Source organism: Boleophthalmus pectinirostris, unplaced genomic scaffold (assembly GCF_026225935.1).
Source record: "Boleophthalmus pectinirostris isolate CB_2022bp ecotype Guang Dong unplaced genomic scaffold, ASM2622593v1 HiC_scaffold_18, whole genome shotgun sequence".
In the NCBI taxonomy this organism is placed as follows: domain Eukaryota; kingdom Metazoa; phylum Chordata; class Actinopteri; order Gobiiformes; family Gobiidae; genus Boleophthalmus; species Boleophthalmus pectinirostris.
This window is the reverse complement of record NW_026571133.1, coordinates 44,582,152-44,599,259: the sequence shown is the minus strand read 5'-3', so window position 1 is coordinate 44,599,259 and position 17,108 is coordinate 44,582,152. Positions and strand designations below refer to the sequence as shown.

At 45.9% G+C, this 17,108-nt stretch overlaps 1 protein-coding gene across 1 annotated transcript in view; it reads right to left on the bottom strand.

Moving 5' to 3' along the window:
* The window catches only part of LOC110159931 (amyloid-beta A4 precursor protein-binding family A member 1-like), a 15,584-nt gene extending 7,546 nt beyond the window's left edge, over positions 1 to 8,038 (bottom strand). Inside the window, 12 exon segments of the mRNA XM_055153221.1 lie at positions 594 to 680; positions 779 to 811; positions 944 to 1,089; positions 1,578 to 1,617; positions 2,286 to 2,477; positions 3,572 to 3,789; positions 4,101 to 4,501; positions 5,126 to 5,207; positions 5,210 to 5,500; positions 5,696 to 5,899; positions 6,499 to 6,878; positions 7,869 to 8,038. Coding sequence (XP_055009196.1) covers positions 594 to 680; positions 779 to 811; positions 944 to 1,089; positions 1,578 to 1,617; positions 2,286 to 2,477; positions 3,572 to 3,789; positions 4,101 to 4,501; positions 5,126 to 5,207; positions 5,210 to 5,500; positions 5,696 to 5,899; positions 6,499 to 6,878; positions 7,869 to 8,038 — 2,244 coding nt within the window.
* Positions 8,039 to 17,108: the final 9,070 nt, after the last annotated feature.

Here is a 17,108-nt window from a genome sequence, read left to right as displayed (position 1 = left end):
CACTCTTCCCTCCAGGTAAGTGCTGTTTAGCTGCTCTATTTGCATCATGTTGCTGATTATCTATGCTACTTTTTGAACTACTATAGTCTGTCCACAGTTCCCACGGTCATGGAAATCTTGGAAAAGTCATGGAAATTGAAAATGTAATTTTCCGGGCCTGGAAAAGTCATTGACGTTTAAAACAGTCATGGAATTTTAGTATCTGTTTCCAGCATGTTTTAGTATCTGTATCCAGTGTTCTGTTAAGTTCTCATGAGGCTGATTATTTCTGAACGTCTGTGCCTTTTGTTTAAAAGACACAGTCAGTGCAGTATTTTGAATGTTAAAAAACTATAATCCCAAAACTTAAGGTGAGTGGAAAGAGTTAACATTTCATATTTAGCCCTAAAAGTGTGATTAATTCTACACATGTAGGTGGCATTAAGTCATGGAAATTTTACTTTAGGGCATAAAATATTCATGGAAAAATTTTGAAATTTTGTCTGTGAACAAAAGGGTGGGACCCCTGTATGTCAGTATAACATGAATGTAGAGGGCGCCAGACACACACATGAAACACTAACACAGAGCAGCACACAGGCCCCTGCTCTCACCTGAGTGTCTGCGTTCAGAACTTTGATCCTCTGAGTGGACATGAACAAGTCCACCTCCACCGTGGAGACAGAGTCCCCATCACCGCCCTGCACACACCATACACACACACACACACACACACAAGCCGTTTAATACAATATGCACATAAATATGAGTTACACACATTAGTGTTTCATGTCAGTACCTTCTTCCTGTTCTTGGCCTGTTTCTGTGCCGCCTGTGGAGAAAACACACAGTCAGTCCAACAGCAGTGTCCCTCTGTGTCCCCTGTGTGAGGTGTGTGTGGAGGTGTGTGTGGAGGTGTGTGTGGAGGTGTGTGTGGAGGTGTGTGTGGAGGTGAGTATCTGACCCGCACTCTGCTCATGGCCTCCTGGGCCTGCTGCATGCGTGCGCTCTTGGAGGGCGTGCGCTCGGACAGCAGGTGGGTGCAGCCCAGGTACGTGGCGGCAAATATGATGCCATCAATGAGGTCATCGGGGTCACAGGGCCCTGGCACTGACACGGAGAACAGGTTAGGCATTTACACACACAAAGAAACATATTCTGTCGTCTTTCACCACCCCAGTATTTGAGGTTTGAAAATTCACATTTGAAAGGAACTGTCTGTAGCCTGCACTCTACAATCCCACCTAAACCTGTGTCTCCAGAACCTTCATCTGCAGAAAGTTTGTCTCATTCTCAGTATATGGACAGAACCTCCAGAATTCCCTCCCTGAGCTGCAGAGGCTGCACTAGCACTGACTCATGACTGGTGTAGGTGTTGGGGTTTAGGGAGAGGCCAGATCAGAGACATTTTACTAAATGTAAACAGTCTGTCTCTGATCAGAACCTACTGGATTTCAGCAAAGAACAATGATAATTGTTATCGGTAAAAGTTTTACTTGATTTGAACATGTCTACATGTCCCCTACCGACAGGCTCATGTCTGGGATATTTGTGACACTTTTAGTTGTATTAAACTCATTAGTAATAATCATTATTACCATCGACAAAGGTGGGAAACGTAGGCAGAGACTGTCGTATCTGAAAGACAAAACACAATTATTCTGTGCTCCAGGTTCAGTGTAGATCCCATCACATCTGACACTGTTCATTATTAACAACAATGTGTTTGTATTCAAGCACATTAGTGCACTTTGAGGAGAGTACTTCACACATTGTGGCTCATCAGAAATCATAGACTGTATAAAGAAGTGGACTCAGGGAGTGTGACGTCACCCACAGCGTTCGGCTCCAGTCAAATGAAGCTCATTGAGGCAGAAAATTACAGCAGCTGCAACCAAGACCCATATTTGGGAATCCAGGTGCTCAACCAAAGAGCCAATCAGGAGTGAGGTTGTTGAATGTACTCGCCCCTTCCTGTCTGCACTGCTTTAGCAGGGGACAGACTCTTAGCAAAGTACTGCGATAGCTGTCAATCAAACTTGTTGCTCACCAGATTGGTCTGTTATTAATGTTCATGTCTTGATACAGCAGTGATGTAGAGTTGGTTAATACAAACATTTTAAGACCAAATGGCAAGGCTCACTGCAGCAGTTACAGAGAGAGGGGCCACGCTTTTTCAGGAGAAAGTGAACTGCTCTAGAATCAAGGGCCCTGGAGGCGCGGCCATGCTCACTTGATATTTGGAAGGGCTAGTGGGGAAGTATTTATTTCAAGAGTCTATGTGAATAAATGTGGGGTAAGCTCACCTCCTGTGCAGTGGGGGGTGGAGGGGCTGCTGGCGCCCTCTGCTGGCTGGGGTTAGGGGGGTAGCTGTGTCTCTGGGCGTCTCTTTGGGAGTGGGGGTAGGTCCTGGACGTCTCTGCCCTCATGGGGCTCACAGGGTCCTGAGCCGAGGAGGAGTACAGGGACAGGGAGTCGCACGGAGAGCCCGGAGACACCTACACACACACACACACACATACACGCATGCACACACACACACACACACACACAAGGGACATTGAATTGACAAAGATTCATGAACTGGAGATTCATTCTACGTATGACAGTAGAATATGAATTTCACTGAAGAACTGTATTTACGATTTTGCTCAAAATAATCATACCTAGAAGTTTGATGTGTTGTGTAAGTTTACAGTTGTACATGGCATACACACTAGTACGTAGGATAATCAGGAGCTAAAGCTTGTCTAATTTACACAACAGTTGTGATTAAAGAAATACAAATATATGGCACATTTTCTAAATCAGTGTTTGTGCTGTACGCTCTTTGAGTGTAAACTGTACTTGTATTCTGGATGGAATTTTGTGTATTGATGACAGAAATATTCTACTTTTTTCCAACTGCCCTTGACAAACTGTCACTTTGTCAACTCTGATAAATACTGACCACAGGGACTATCCACCAAACCAAGTCAGAATCAGAAACACCTGAACATCTGTCACATACACTTTAATAGTTACTACTTCCCTAACCTTTACATAAATCATAAACCCTAACTCCCCCCAAACCTGAGTAACCTCTATCATAACTGTTGTTGCTAAAACACTGAAGGATTTACTTCATTTTGGTCCCTTCAAAGCAACAAAAAACATTTCAGTGAGCATCATGACCGCCAGCCCTACATATGTGATTCATATTTCGCTGAACATTGTGGACATTTGTTGTGTTGGTGGTTTCCCTCATCACGTGTGTGCTCAAAGTGGTTTGGAGTGAATCATGAATGTTTGAGTGAGTGTGTCTTCTTCAAGTTAAGCCTCCTCACTTCTTATTGTACAGTTACTATATTACAGTGTCTGCTAACAGGACATACACACGTCGAGTAAGAGTTTAAACAAAGATGGGCATTAGGCCAGAGTCTTTCCATCTTTATCTTGTCTTGTGCTTGGTTGAACCTGTCTCACTCACTCAGAGCCCAGAGGGACGGAGTGTTTAAACACCAAGCTACATTAAACAGAGAAGCACTGACTCACCACAGACATAAGCACACACCACACACAGATCCAGCGTCAGTGCAGAAGGAGATGGTACCTGTCCTGTGGTGGCTGCCTCCTCTGTGGGGCTGCTCTCCTGCCTCATCACCCACACGGGCTCCACAGGCTGGTCTGGGGTGTAGGGCGAGCGCACAGCTCGGGTCTTCACTTCCTCTATGGCCTCTTTGATGCCTCTAATGGCCAGGCTGATGGCATCTCCCTTTGGCCCTGGGTCCCCTGGGGTCCTGTCCTCTGGAGCCTCCCCCGGGGACACGCCTGGAGCAGAGGAGACAAAACTGTGAGTGCAGTGAATGAGATAGAAATAGAACTAGAAACCATAACCAGCCAATGCTGAAAAAAAAAAAAACTTATATTTTTTATCGCAAACGGCCACACAAGGGTTAAAACTGCTGCCGTTGTCATCTCCCCCTTTTTTTTTTTAGCGTTTTTTGAGCTGAGACTATAACAATATTGATTCATTTGTTGATTTTTATTAGGAAAAATGTACAGGATTCATTGGATCTTTGTGCAGTATATGTCATTATTTCTGTGTAAAATCTGTATTGTCCCCAGAGGAGCAGCTGTACCTGAGCGCTGGGGCCCAGTGGAGGCCCTCTTCCCCGGGGCGTCTCCTCTGTGGGGCCCCTGCCTCCGGCCCCTGGGCACGGGGCTGCGGTCACTGCTCTCTCCATCAGACTGACCGTCGTAGTGGTGCAGCCTACAGCCGATGGAGCTGTCAGGAGGCAGGCTCTGAGCGGGCCTGTGCTGCACTGCATTGTGGGAGCTCTTGTGGCCGTGGTCCTGCCTGGTCCTGGGCTCAGCTTTGGGGGGTTCTGCTGGGTAAGCGGTGCGCAGGGGCTCGGGGAAAGAGTTGGGGTGTTGTTTAGGGGGAGGGTAGGACTTCTGGTGGGACTGGGAGTAGAAGTCAGCATAAGTCTGTGGGTAAGAACCACGGACAGCATCGTCCTCGTCTTCTGGATGTGCATCACTGAACAAACAAACACCGACAGTCATGAACATGATTTACTCTTTACACTTTGACTTGTGACACAAATTATGGAAATGTACAGGACACTTTAAAACATTCAGTCTGAAGTTGTTCCTAAGCATTGGGAACACTCACTAACAGTGATCGGTGGGAGCACACACACACACACTCTCACCAACAGTGATCAGTGTGAGCGCACACACACTCTCACCAACAGGGATCAGTGTGAGCGCACACACACTCTCACCAACAGTGATCAGTGTGAGCGCACACACACTCTCACCAACAGTGATCAGTGTGAGCGCACACACACTCTCACCAACAGTGATCGGTGTGAGCGCACACACACACACTCTCACCAACAGGGATCAGTGTGAGCGCACACACACTCTCACACAACAGTGATCGGTGTGAATACACACACACACTCTCACCAACAGTGATCAGTGTGAGCGCACACACACACACACTCTCACTAACAGCGATCGGTGTGAGCACACACACACACTCTCACCAACAGTGATCAGTGTGAGCACACACACACACTCTCACTAACAGCGATCGGTGGGAGCACACACACTCTTACATGAATTCTTATTAATATTGCAGCAGCACTGTCCTCACCTCTGGTCGCTGTCCCCGGGGGGTGTGTCCTGTGTGGGAGGGGGGCTGGGGTCCTCGCTGAAGTGGTCCATCTGGGGAAGTGCGGGATGTCGGGGGAGGAGGGGGGTGTGGGGGAGTGCAGAGGGGGGGGGCTGTGCAGGGGCCCGTCCAGGCTGAGGGACGCGGCGCTCTCTGTGTCCGAGCACAGGTCTGTGATCTCACTCTCTTGTGCCGGGTCGTCTGCTGCCTCTGCACTTAACCCCTCCCTCTGAGCACTTATCTCCTCCCTCTGTGCATCTAGCTCCTCCCTCTGTGTGCTTAGCTCCTCAGCCCATGCACTTAGCTCCTCCCTCTGAGACCTAAGCCCCTCCCTCTGTACAGCTAGCCCCTCCCTCTCTGAACCAAGACCCTCCCTCTGAATACTTAGCCCCTCCCTCTGTGAACTCAGCCCCTCATTCTGTGCACTGAACCCTCTCTTCTGCCTACTTAGCCCCTCCCTCTGCCCATTTAGCCCCTCCCTATGTTCTCTCAGATCCTCTTCCTGCCTACTTAGCCCCTCCCTGTAGTCTCTCTGCTCCTCTCTCTCCTCACTTGGCCCCTCCTCCTCTTCACTTAGCCCCTCCTTCTTCAGACCAAGTCCCTCCCTCTGTGAGCTAGGCTCCTCCCTCTGCTCCACCTCCATGTCCTGCTCTGAGGACATGTGGACATCAGGGATGCTGCTGTCCACTGTGTGCGATGGTTCTGCTTCTTGTTGCAAGATATCTTTCCTCAAGTCCATTTGGCTTGGCAGAGCACCTACAGGAGACACACAGCGTTTAGTCATCGTTCTCACAACTAATAAAACAGACATTGTGTTTTGTGTTTTGTAAAACTGACTCTTTCATTTATTCATTTTATAATGTTGTTACCTCCTCCTCAAAAACATACCTGGAGTTGTGTTTTGTTTCATTTTACCCTGTATCATTGTGATGTCTACAGCTCCAAAACTCAAACTGCTCCATTCCACCTTGTGATGTCACGTAGTGGTGCTTTAACAGCTATTTTTAGCCTCACTTAAACTGGGTTACTCTACAATACACTAGAATGACATTAAGGTGTTGCATTTTTAAAATGTTTTGTTGTACCTTGTGTTCAGTTAAGATTGGCACAGAAAGTCTCAATATCTGCTGGTGCACCAACAAGTGAAGAAGTTACAATGAGACTCAAACAATAGCTTTCTGTTTGTCTTCTCTAGTGTTTTCTGTTTGAGAAAAGAACTCAGTTTAAATGTGCAGGTTTGTGTATTAAAAATGTGTGAATGAAACAAAACACGACTCCAGGTCTGTTTGTGATGAGAAAACCAACCACATTACAACTTAGATTACCTGCGTAATATAAACAGGATATTATCTGACCTTGTGGTTGAGGGTTAAACTCCTCCTCTGTGTGCTGACTCTGTGGTGATCCTTCTGGGCCCTCAGGTGTCTGCTCAGGTGTGAGGCTCAGGGACACGTCGCCCCCTGGAGTGTGTATGGAGGTACTGCTCTGTGATTCGTCCGTTTGGCTCTCGTCCTGGGAGCTCTGCTGCAGCTCCGGTCTGGGCGTGTCACTCACGTCTTTGGGCTCTTCTCTGATTGGCTGCCTCTGTCGCGCTCGGAGCCTGGGATTGGGGTCTCCATGGCGACGGTAGCGTGTGACGGCAGGGCGGGGGTGTGGTGTCGGGTTAGGGGCGGGGTCATTGGGGTCTGGCCTGTGCACCGGGGCGGGCTGGTGGTGGTGTGGACGTCTGCGGGACCTGCAACAATCACGACTCAACATGATTCATTTTGTCCTAAAGGAACTCGCAGTCTGCCAGAGAAACACACAGCAGCTGTTTCCAGGCCGACCAAAACAGTGCTGGTGCTGATTCCAGCACATTCCCGCACACTGGGAACCAAAGTGCTTACCCGTGAACCACCTGTGTTCATACCATTTAAGTGAACCTATGATGTGTCATTGACAAAGGCTGTGGCAATACGAAAGATGTCACAGCAAGTGTGATGGACACCAGCGAGCATTTGTACTCACAAATCAAGATTTATCTGCGCTGAGCTCTGCTACAACGTCTACAACAACATCTGTGGAGAAGGCGGCAGTGACGCCCAGTCCAAAGACGGAACCTTACCAGACAAACACGGATACAGCAAACCTGTGGTGGGTATTTGATCTCCTCCGCTGACCACTACACAATCTTCTTGATTTCTCCATATTCCACACACACGTTTTTCTTTTTGGGAACCAACTTTTCAGTTCCTGAACAGCGAACACTCTGATTTTCGACATGAACACATCAGTCTGTTCAAGATTAGGTGTGGCAACTAGCTCTGGCACAGTTCTCTGTCGGCCTGAAAATGCTAAGTGTGTTCTCACAAATGGAGCTCAACTTTTTATCACAAATATCTTTTTATTACAAATATCTACTGCATTTGAATGAAGATTCAGGTCACACTGAATGTATTCACAATGTCATCAGAGCATTAAAGCGACCATTACCCCCTCACCTGGCCCCTCCCTCTTCTCTCACCTGGCCTTTGCTCAGGCTCACCTGTACACTCTGTGTTTGTCTGCCAGGTTCAGTAGAGACTGTAGTAGATTTCCTTTTAAACTGTAAGAGTGCAGGGAGGCAGAAGGTGGGGGTCTTACCTGTGGTTTAATTTATTGCTTTATTTTAACAGGGACCATGTCTTACCTGTGGTGGGGGGGTCTTACTTGTGGTGGGGGCTCTTACTTGTGGTGGGGGTCTTACCTGTGGTGGGGGGCGGGCTGTGCGTGCTGATGATGGTGGACCATTTCTCCGTCCTGGTTGAGCATCTGGCAGGGCCTCCAGGACCTGCGCACCGGCTCAGGCTGAGACGTCCCATTGAGGGCTGGGCTCTCTGTTGCCCCCGGCGACAGCCCCTCCATCCTCTGACTCATGGTTCAGTCCCACAGGGCTCCAGGGAAACGTGCATCTGAACAGGACCTGCAGGACACAGAGGGTTAGTGTGGAGGGAGGAGAGGGGATGTCCATGCTACAGCCTGTAGTGTCAGGACTAGTGTGTTCTTTCATTCTCACTTTCTCTTGCACACTCTGAAAAAAGCTTTATTTAAAATGCTTTTGTAGTGAGACCTTTACAGTGACATAACTTAAAGGTTGGACTCTTCGAGCCGTCATTTGGAAGCATCCAAACGCTCTGGGTGAGCTCCACTTCTTTACAGTCTGCGTGGGCCACACTGAGCATTATCTGCTCTTCTTAGTCATTTCAACAACTTTAGTGCAAACTAGGAACATTTACAGAGGCCTGGACAAAAGTGTATAAAATGGGGGTTTCCTGCCTCCAGTGGCCTCTGCATTTTCAGGTACTTGGTGACATCACACAGAACTGTCCTGAATACAGACCAATGTTTCTCATACAAACACATGGCTGTTCGGCCAATCACAATGTTCCTTACACCTCCAGACCCCGCCCCTCCTTCCCCCACTCCCTTTCACTCCCATTTAGTCCTCCACTCTCCTCTCCTCCACCCTCCTCTCCTCTGTTCATGTGTGGACTGGAGTGTGGGGTCAGACAGAGTGAACCTGAGCAGCTCCATCTGTCAGGCGAGGATTACACTATTAGAGCTCTGTCTGCCGACCACACACGCACACACACACACACACACACACACACACACACAAACATACACACACACACGCACGCACATCAGCAGGTGGTGAACCCTCGACACCAAAACTGACACTATGTACCTTCAACACCAACAAAATCATTAGACTTTTTGTTATTCATGTAATCCATTATTCTATATTTGGAGATTTCTGAATGCACTTCCCCTGTCTCCACTACAGGAGCAGAAGCCCCAGCCTCCTCAGCCTCCTCAGCCTCCTCATCCTCCTCATCCTCCTCATCCTCCTCATCCTCCTCAGCCTCCTCAGCCTCCTCAGCCTCCTAAGCCTCCTCATCATCTTCCTCAGCCTCCTCATCCTCCTCTCATCATCATCATCATCATCATCAGCCTCCTCATCCTCCTCCTCATCATCTTCATCCTCCTCCTCATCATCCTCCTCAGCCTCTCCTTCTCCTCTTCATCACTATCAGTGTCATGATCATCAAAAATAGATGTAAAGGAAATCAAAGGTTTCCTTTACATCTGTTCATCTGTATCCATCACATATAGTTAGAATATCATGCAATATTTTTTGTTTTCTCAGAAAGTCAAACCCAGATATGACACATTAAGTGAGATATTTCTAGTTTATTTCTTGTTTTTTTTTTGTGTGATTGTGATTTACAGATGATGAAAAAACAAAATTCTGTGTCTCAGAAAATTAGAATGTTGTGAAAAGCTGAATATTGGAAGACCTGGAATCACACTGTAATCAGCAAATTAACCAAAAACACAAAAGGTGGTTGCTGGTGAAGCTGGTGTTCACAGAGGACTATATCCAAGCACATTTATAAAAACCTGAGTGGAAGAAAAACATGTGGTAGAAAAAGATGACCACAGCCTCCAGACGACTGCCAAGCAAAATCCACTCAAGAATTTGGGGAGCTTCATAAAAAGTGGACTGACGCACAACACCCAGACGACGCCCGTATGCAACAGGAGACTGGGCTGCCGTGTATCTGCTGGTGTTGGTCCACTGTGTTTTGTGAAGTCCACAGTCATCGTTTCTACCTGAACCTTTTACAGCACTTCAAGCTTTATGGAGGCGCTAATTTCATTTTCCAGCAGGACATGCCCACACCTGCCCACACCACAGCACAACGGTACCAAAAGATGCAAACTCTCTTGACCTGAGCCTCATAGAGAATCTCTGGAGCATTGTCAAGAGGAAGACGAGAGACACCAGAGCCAGCAGAAGATCTGAAGATCACTATCGACTATCGACTGGGCTTCATTTTCATGTGAGCAGTGCAACGATGCAGTCATTCATGCTAAAGAAGGCCCAGCCAAGTCTCCAGTCTAACATTTCTGTTTAAAAAAAATATATATGTATATATTTTTTAAATTGATCTTATCTAATACTCAAATTTTCTGAGACACTGAATTTAGTTTTTTCATTATCTGTAACCCATAATCATCAAAACTCATGAAATAAATGCTTGTAATATTTCACTCTGTGTGTCATGAGTCTATATAAAACATGGGTTTGATTTTCTGAAATGAGAGACAAAAAATCTAGAAGTTTTCCACGATATTGTAATTATTTCTGATGGACTCGTATATAGTTTCGTCTTGTCCAGTGTAAGAAAGTAAAGGTAGAACAGTGCACTCTCACCTCAGAGCAGGACGGCCCTGGTTCAACTCTTTATCATAAAAAAATGCACGAGATTCTGAGTCTGAATGGAAGGGTTCAAGGGTCAATACTTATAAAAATAGTGGGTTTCAGGAGGGGCATCTGGCCTAAAACCTTGAGGCCTACAGTTTGTATTAAGCCCAATGTACTGACTCCATTTTTGGTGTCATGTCTCGTGTTTATGTCCAGTCTAGCACAGAATCTTCAGATCTCCTCGGCCTTTGGAGATGCTATTGCTTTGAAGGGCTGAGGTAAATTCTTGGTCGACCAAAGGCTTGTCCTGCTCATCAACTGCTCAAAACTTTTCCATAATGTGTGTCTGACCCCAACACCTGCAGGGAGCTACTGCAATGTGTAATTTGATTTGGATCTGTTTATATCTAAACTGCACCAAACATATTGGCCCCTATCGGCCACTTTGTAGTTTGCAGTATTGTGTAAATAATCACAATCAACCACCATTTTGATTTATTACTGATATATTGTTTGTATTTGTTTGTTCTTTCTCCTGTAGAGAACCACACACACACACGTGTTTCAGCACGCAGACATTAAAGAAACGTTCAACATTACCTGGATGTGGACTCCCTCATTTTAACTCACCAGAACGTCTATAATCGCTGTCCTGACCCGACACCCTGTAGTGATTGCAAACCAGCACTCCAGTTTTCTCATATTATACAATCCTCATTACATGCAAGAAACACTATTTCTGCAGCAAACAGCACTAGGAAACAATGTATTTATAAAGACAAATTCAACTTTTGTACACCGCAAAAACTTCAGAGATACAATTTCAGGGTAAAATATTTCAGAGTTGTTCTTAACACAAAAAGTGTTATTTTAACTATGTGAAAGTTAAATGGAGGTTGGAGTTGGGGTTATTTGCCAGAGTTGATTTGGTCGAAGTTAAATCAACTTCCACTAGTGTTTATTTTACTTCCTTTAGTGTTAATTTGGCTCCTTACACCCACCACTTCAAACTCCCGCGAGAGAAGACCAGTTTGAACCAGTTTTGAACAAAATTTCATCTTAAATTAACTAAAATAAAGTGTCAAAATAAAACACCTCTGTGTGTTGTTTAGCTAAATCAGGATAACTCTACAAAGTGTTATCTGTTTACTCTCAAAACATGAATATAACTCTTGATTTTGGGGTTAAACAGGAACTTTGGTCCAGTGTTACTTAATGAACATTTTCAAAAATGTTAAATTAACTCAGAACAGTTTCAAGTCATAAACCCTGAATGTTCTGTTTGTTGACTAAACAAGAGTTTATCTGGTCGATTACATTTGGCAGCTCATCCAAGCTGCTTCTTTGGTTCGTCGCAGTCAGAAGTGAAGAAGGAGCTTGGAAGAGCTGCGAAAAGTAATCGACCAGATAAACTTTTGTCTAGTCGACAAATTGAATTTCTCCTTTGCCGTGGATTCTGCCTAAGCCAGGCTGGAGCCACCTAGTGCCTCCATTCAATTTCATTTCTCTCCAGTGACGAGGTCAGGAATCAGAATACACTAGACGGGCACCAGCCAATCAGCAAAGAGACAGACATTTACGATTTAAAGCTGAGGATTTAAAGGCAGAACAAAAATAATGTTTGGTGAATTTTATCAAGGGGAAAGACGTTATTGTTCCTCTTCCTGCTTTTGGGAAAAGCTTAATATACCAGTTAACCCTGTTAGCGGCACATTACATACGGCACGACCAAATAGCAGTGATTGGTTAAATAATAAAAAGTACCTGCCTACCGTCGAGTGAATGAATCCTAACACTCTGAGGTCAGACAGTTTCTATGAAGTGAAACCGGCTCATGAATCAGGCTAGGTTCTACCTGGACGACTGAGGGATTTTTCACATAAATACCAAAGAAATACCAAAGAAATACCAAATACTCACTCCTTTCTGCTGCTGTCCCATAGAAATCCTCAAATAAACTAATGCAAATAAAATAAAAACAAAGTGATTAGTTGACTAACTCAACTCAAGCTAAGTATAGACAGAGTCAAACATGCTGTGAAATGCTGTTTACGTAGTCTAGGGCTGAAGTCCACTAAAGAACTATAAGAGAGCATATAGAGACACTGACAAAAGCTCTCAAAATGAACAGGATCTTGTACAAAAAGGTCTATGTAGGCTAGACTTCATAGACTAATTTAAAAATAAAATGAAACCAGTCCAATTACTCCCCAAACTCCTGCTAATCCACTCCATGCCGTCTCCTTTCTGCTGTGGTGCAGATAGATCATTAGAATTCTCACCAAATAATTAGTTCAAGGAAAAGACTTGAGAGATACTGATTCTGAAAATGACGCCAATACCACAAAGATACTCAACAACACTTTCTTTAAACACTAAAAGGTAGAACTTTCTTTTCTGTTCCCATGTGTCTTATGTGAGTAATGGTCAGTGGTCCAGTAGGTTCACTGTGTCCATGTGTGTGTACTAGTCTATGTGCTCTTACACTTAAGTTATCAGGTTCTTTTTTCAGAAGCCCGTGGCCGCGCCCGTGACAGGGGCCAGGGCTGTGGTGCCAACAGACTCACACTGATGCACTTTTGGCACCATCGTCTGTTCTTAGTCTAATGTTTAGTTCCTTGTGTAGGAACCACACTGGGCCTGTAGACGTTAGGCCCTGTTCTAGTGTGTAATGGGGCTTAGTCGTTTAGTCGATTCGGTCGATGGTGTCCTAGGCTACGTTCAGACGGCAGGGCTTAACACTCAATTCCGATTTTTTTGTGAAATCCGATGTTTTTGCGAGGTCGTTCACATTTCCAATTAAATGTGACTTGTATGTGACTCCAGTGTGAACATTAAATGGGCCGAAAGTGTCCCACATGTGACACCGGAGACACGACGACGTCAACCGCAGTGAGCGTCTCTGTGTTTACGGAAGATGTCTAAACATGGACGCAGCATCGAGCACCTGGAGATTTTAAAGTTCCTCTCGTACCGGAGCCAGAACATGAACAACTTACTTGTTTTAAGGAGGAGATTGAGAAGGAGAAGGACCAGGTTTTTGGTCGTGGTGTTTTGTGGGACAGCGGCAGCGACGTCCACTGAAAGGAACGTGTGGATGTGGAGACGGAGCCAAGAGTGGTGAGTGGTGATGTGCTTCACTTCAGTGACATGGAGTTCATTAACAATTTTCGCCTACTTCAGCGCAGAATAGTGACGTTTGTGTCTTGTTGATAACGTGTAGGTCGAATTAATGCGCTTTGGCTGTTCAGACTGAAGTCACATGTCAAAGATCAGATATGTATCAGTTTCAGGAGCACATATCCAAGTGTCCTGGGTCACATTTGAAAAAATCGGATCTGTGTCATTCAGACTGTCATTAAAAGATCAGATACAGGTCACATAGAAGCCAAAAAATCAGATTTGGGTCACTTCAGGCTGCAGTGTGAACGTAGTCTTAGTCAACCAAATTTATTAATAGGTGATTATTATTTCATTAGGATTATAAGGATCTATATGGACTAGTGTTGTCAAAAGTATCAAAAATCTGTCAGCCAAAACTAGATAGTCATTTGTGCAGGTATCGATACTATAAAGTCCCGTTCACAGGACAGAAAAGAACCTTTCCTGATCGTGTTTAGAATGATCTAGAGCTGGATCAGAACAAGTAGAAGAGCAGAATAGTCCAGTGAGTCTAATAATTCATTTGGTCTTCTGATCATTTATGTTATTAGATTATTTTATTCAGACCAAGAGTTTGTTTTCATCCCTGACAGTTTGTTCTCCTCCTGTGTTCTTCCTCAGTCACGTGATGTTGCTGTGACGTGTAGCTCAGTTGATTTAAACAGATTTTGGTTCTGTCTTCCTACCAGTGGAGGCAGGACGACAGCGCCACCTGCAGCCCCACTTCCTCAGGACAGAATCCCAAGTGTGTGAGAGGACAAAAGCCCCTCGTCCCAGTTTATCGTCCATAGAGAAGCACGTTCTGGACTGGGACGAGCAAACATCACTGGGACAGAGGAAAACAAACATCGTCACTGGATTAAAGAGGAAATCGAAATACGGAAACATGCCAACGGGACGATACCAGTACGAGGGGCTTTTTTCCTCTCACATACCTGGGATACTGTCCTGAGGAAGTGGGACTGCAGGTGGCGCTGTCGTCCTGCCTCCTCCAGTAGGAAGACAGCACCAAAACCTGTTTAAATCAACTGAGCGACACGACACAACATCACGAGACTCTGAGGAAGAACACAGGAGCAGAAACAAACTGTCAAGGATGAAAACAAACTCTTGATCTGAAAAAAATAATCTAATAACATCAAATATCAGAAAACTAAATGAATTATTAGACTCATTGGACTATTCTGCTCTCTACTTGTTCTGATCCAGCTCTAGATCATTCTAAACACGATCAGGAAAGGTTCTTTTCTGTCCTGTGAACGGGACTTTTTAGTATCGATACCTGCACAAATGACTATCTAGTTTTGGCTGACAGATTTTTGATACTTTTGACAACACTAGTCCATATAGATCCTTATAATCCTAATGAAATAATAATCACCTATTGACAGATTTGGTCGACTAAGACCCCGTAGACCCAATCGACTAAACGACTAAGCCCCATTACACACTAGAACAGGGCCTAACGTCCACAGGCCCAGTGTGGTTCCTACACAAGGAACTAAACATTAGACTAAGAATGGACAATGGTGCCAAAAGTGCATCAGTGTGAGTCTGTCGGCACCACAGCCCTGGCCCCTGTCACGGACGCGGCCACGGGCTTCTTTACGCACGCAGCAGCCTCCACAAACCGACCGAGGAACGAATCGTGTCCTCCGCACACCACGTACCCCACCAGCACGCTGGCGCACTCATGTCCCGTAGCCAAACCGCGCTGTAATCCAACTTTGGGCTGTCATTTCGCTCGTAATTACACGGCTTTAACCGGAGCAGGTGTCCGCCATCATCCCTCCATCCAACCCCCCCGCCCCTCCCCGCGCTGCCTCCCCGTTACCTGCCGTGTCAGTGAGCCGGGAGAAGGGCTGCGGTCGCGGCCGGAGCGGAGGACATGTCCCCCCGCTGTGAGGCTCGGCTGTGGCCCGGTGGAGAGGCCGCGGAGAGGCTGTGAGAGGCTCGGAGCGGCCTGCCTGGTGCGGCTGTGCTCACGGTCCCGTTAGCGGAGCTGAGCCGTGGGATTAGAGCGGAGCTGGAGAAAGCCACGCCCGCGCACAGTGACGACAGAGCGGCTTAAGAGAGAGCGCACAAAGGCCGCGAGGAGCGTAAACAACAGCAGCTGAGAGGGGGACAGGACAGGGGGACAGGACAGGGGCACAGGCCGAGGAGGGGACACGCACAGGGGGACAGACAGAGGAGGACAGGACAGGGGACAGGACGGACAGGGGACAGGGGGACAGGAGGGGACAGGACAGGACAGGGGGACAGGCCGAGGGGGACAGGACAGGGGGACAGGCCGAGGGGGACAGACAGAGGAGGACAGGACAGGGGACGGGAGGGAGAAGCGGAGGGGGCAGGAGGATAGAGCGGGGACAAGTGAGCAGAGGCGGGGACAGAGACGTGGGACACATCACAGAGAGCGGGTGGAGGGACAGAGTGAATGTTTTCTACACAGCAAAAAGTGAAGTGTTCAAACTGACTCTCACAGAATTAATTCTAACATTTTCTCAGAGTTTATATGAGTCCAGTCTGTTCTCGAGTTAATTTAACATTTTTGGAGATGTTCATTAAGTAACACTGGACCAAAGTTCCTGTTTAACCCCAAAATCAAGAGTTATATTCATGTTTTGAGAGTAAACGGTAAGACTGCACTAATCGAGAGTCCAGACCGAGACAAGACCGAGACTTTTAAAGGCCGAGACCGAGACGAGACAGAGACCACGGCCCATCGAGACCAAATCGAGACCATCTTTGGCATTTCCTACATTTATTTGTATTTTACAGTTATTTTTGCACATTTATATCTATGTTTTTATAAATCTGTCACCATTTGATCTGCTTCATGTTCATTTAGATTTAAAATAGGCCAAACTGTTCTGTACTGAAACACTCTGTGCCCCTTGTTTGGACCCTCACCCACAGTTTGAGAAGCTCTTCTTTAATCCCACTTCCACTGGCTCTTTACACAAAACAACTTCAAAGTGAATCAAGTTTTTTGTTGTTGTTGTTGTTGTTTTGTTTTTCAAGTTCATAACATTTACAGTGACATTCTCTTACTGGTTTTGCTGTGATATTTAAGAGCCTCTGCACATTTACCAGCCGTAGTGAAATATGATCCCACCTGTCAAGTGTCAGACCTCGAGTCCGAGACAGGACCAAGACTGTAAAAAAACGGTCTCGAGGCCGATCTCGAGACCGAGATCAGTCTTGAATACAACATTACACAGCAAAAAGTGGAGTGTTAAAACTGACTCTCACAGAATCAATCTGAACATTTTGTAAGAGTTCTAGAGATAATTTTACATTTTTGGAAATTAAGTAACACTGGACCGAAGTTCCTGTTTAACCCTGGAATCCAGAGTTATATTCATGTTTTGAGAGTAAACAGACAACACTTTGTAGAGTTATCCTGATTTAGCTAAACAACACACAGAGGTGCTTTAATTTAAGATGAAATTCTGTACAGAACTGGTTCAAACTGGTCTTCTCTCTGGTCTTGAAGTGGTGGGAGGAGCCAAATGAACACTAAGAGAAGTTAAATTAACACTGGGAGAAGTTGAATTAACTTCAACCATTTCA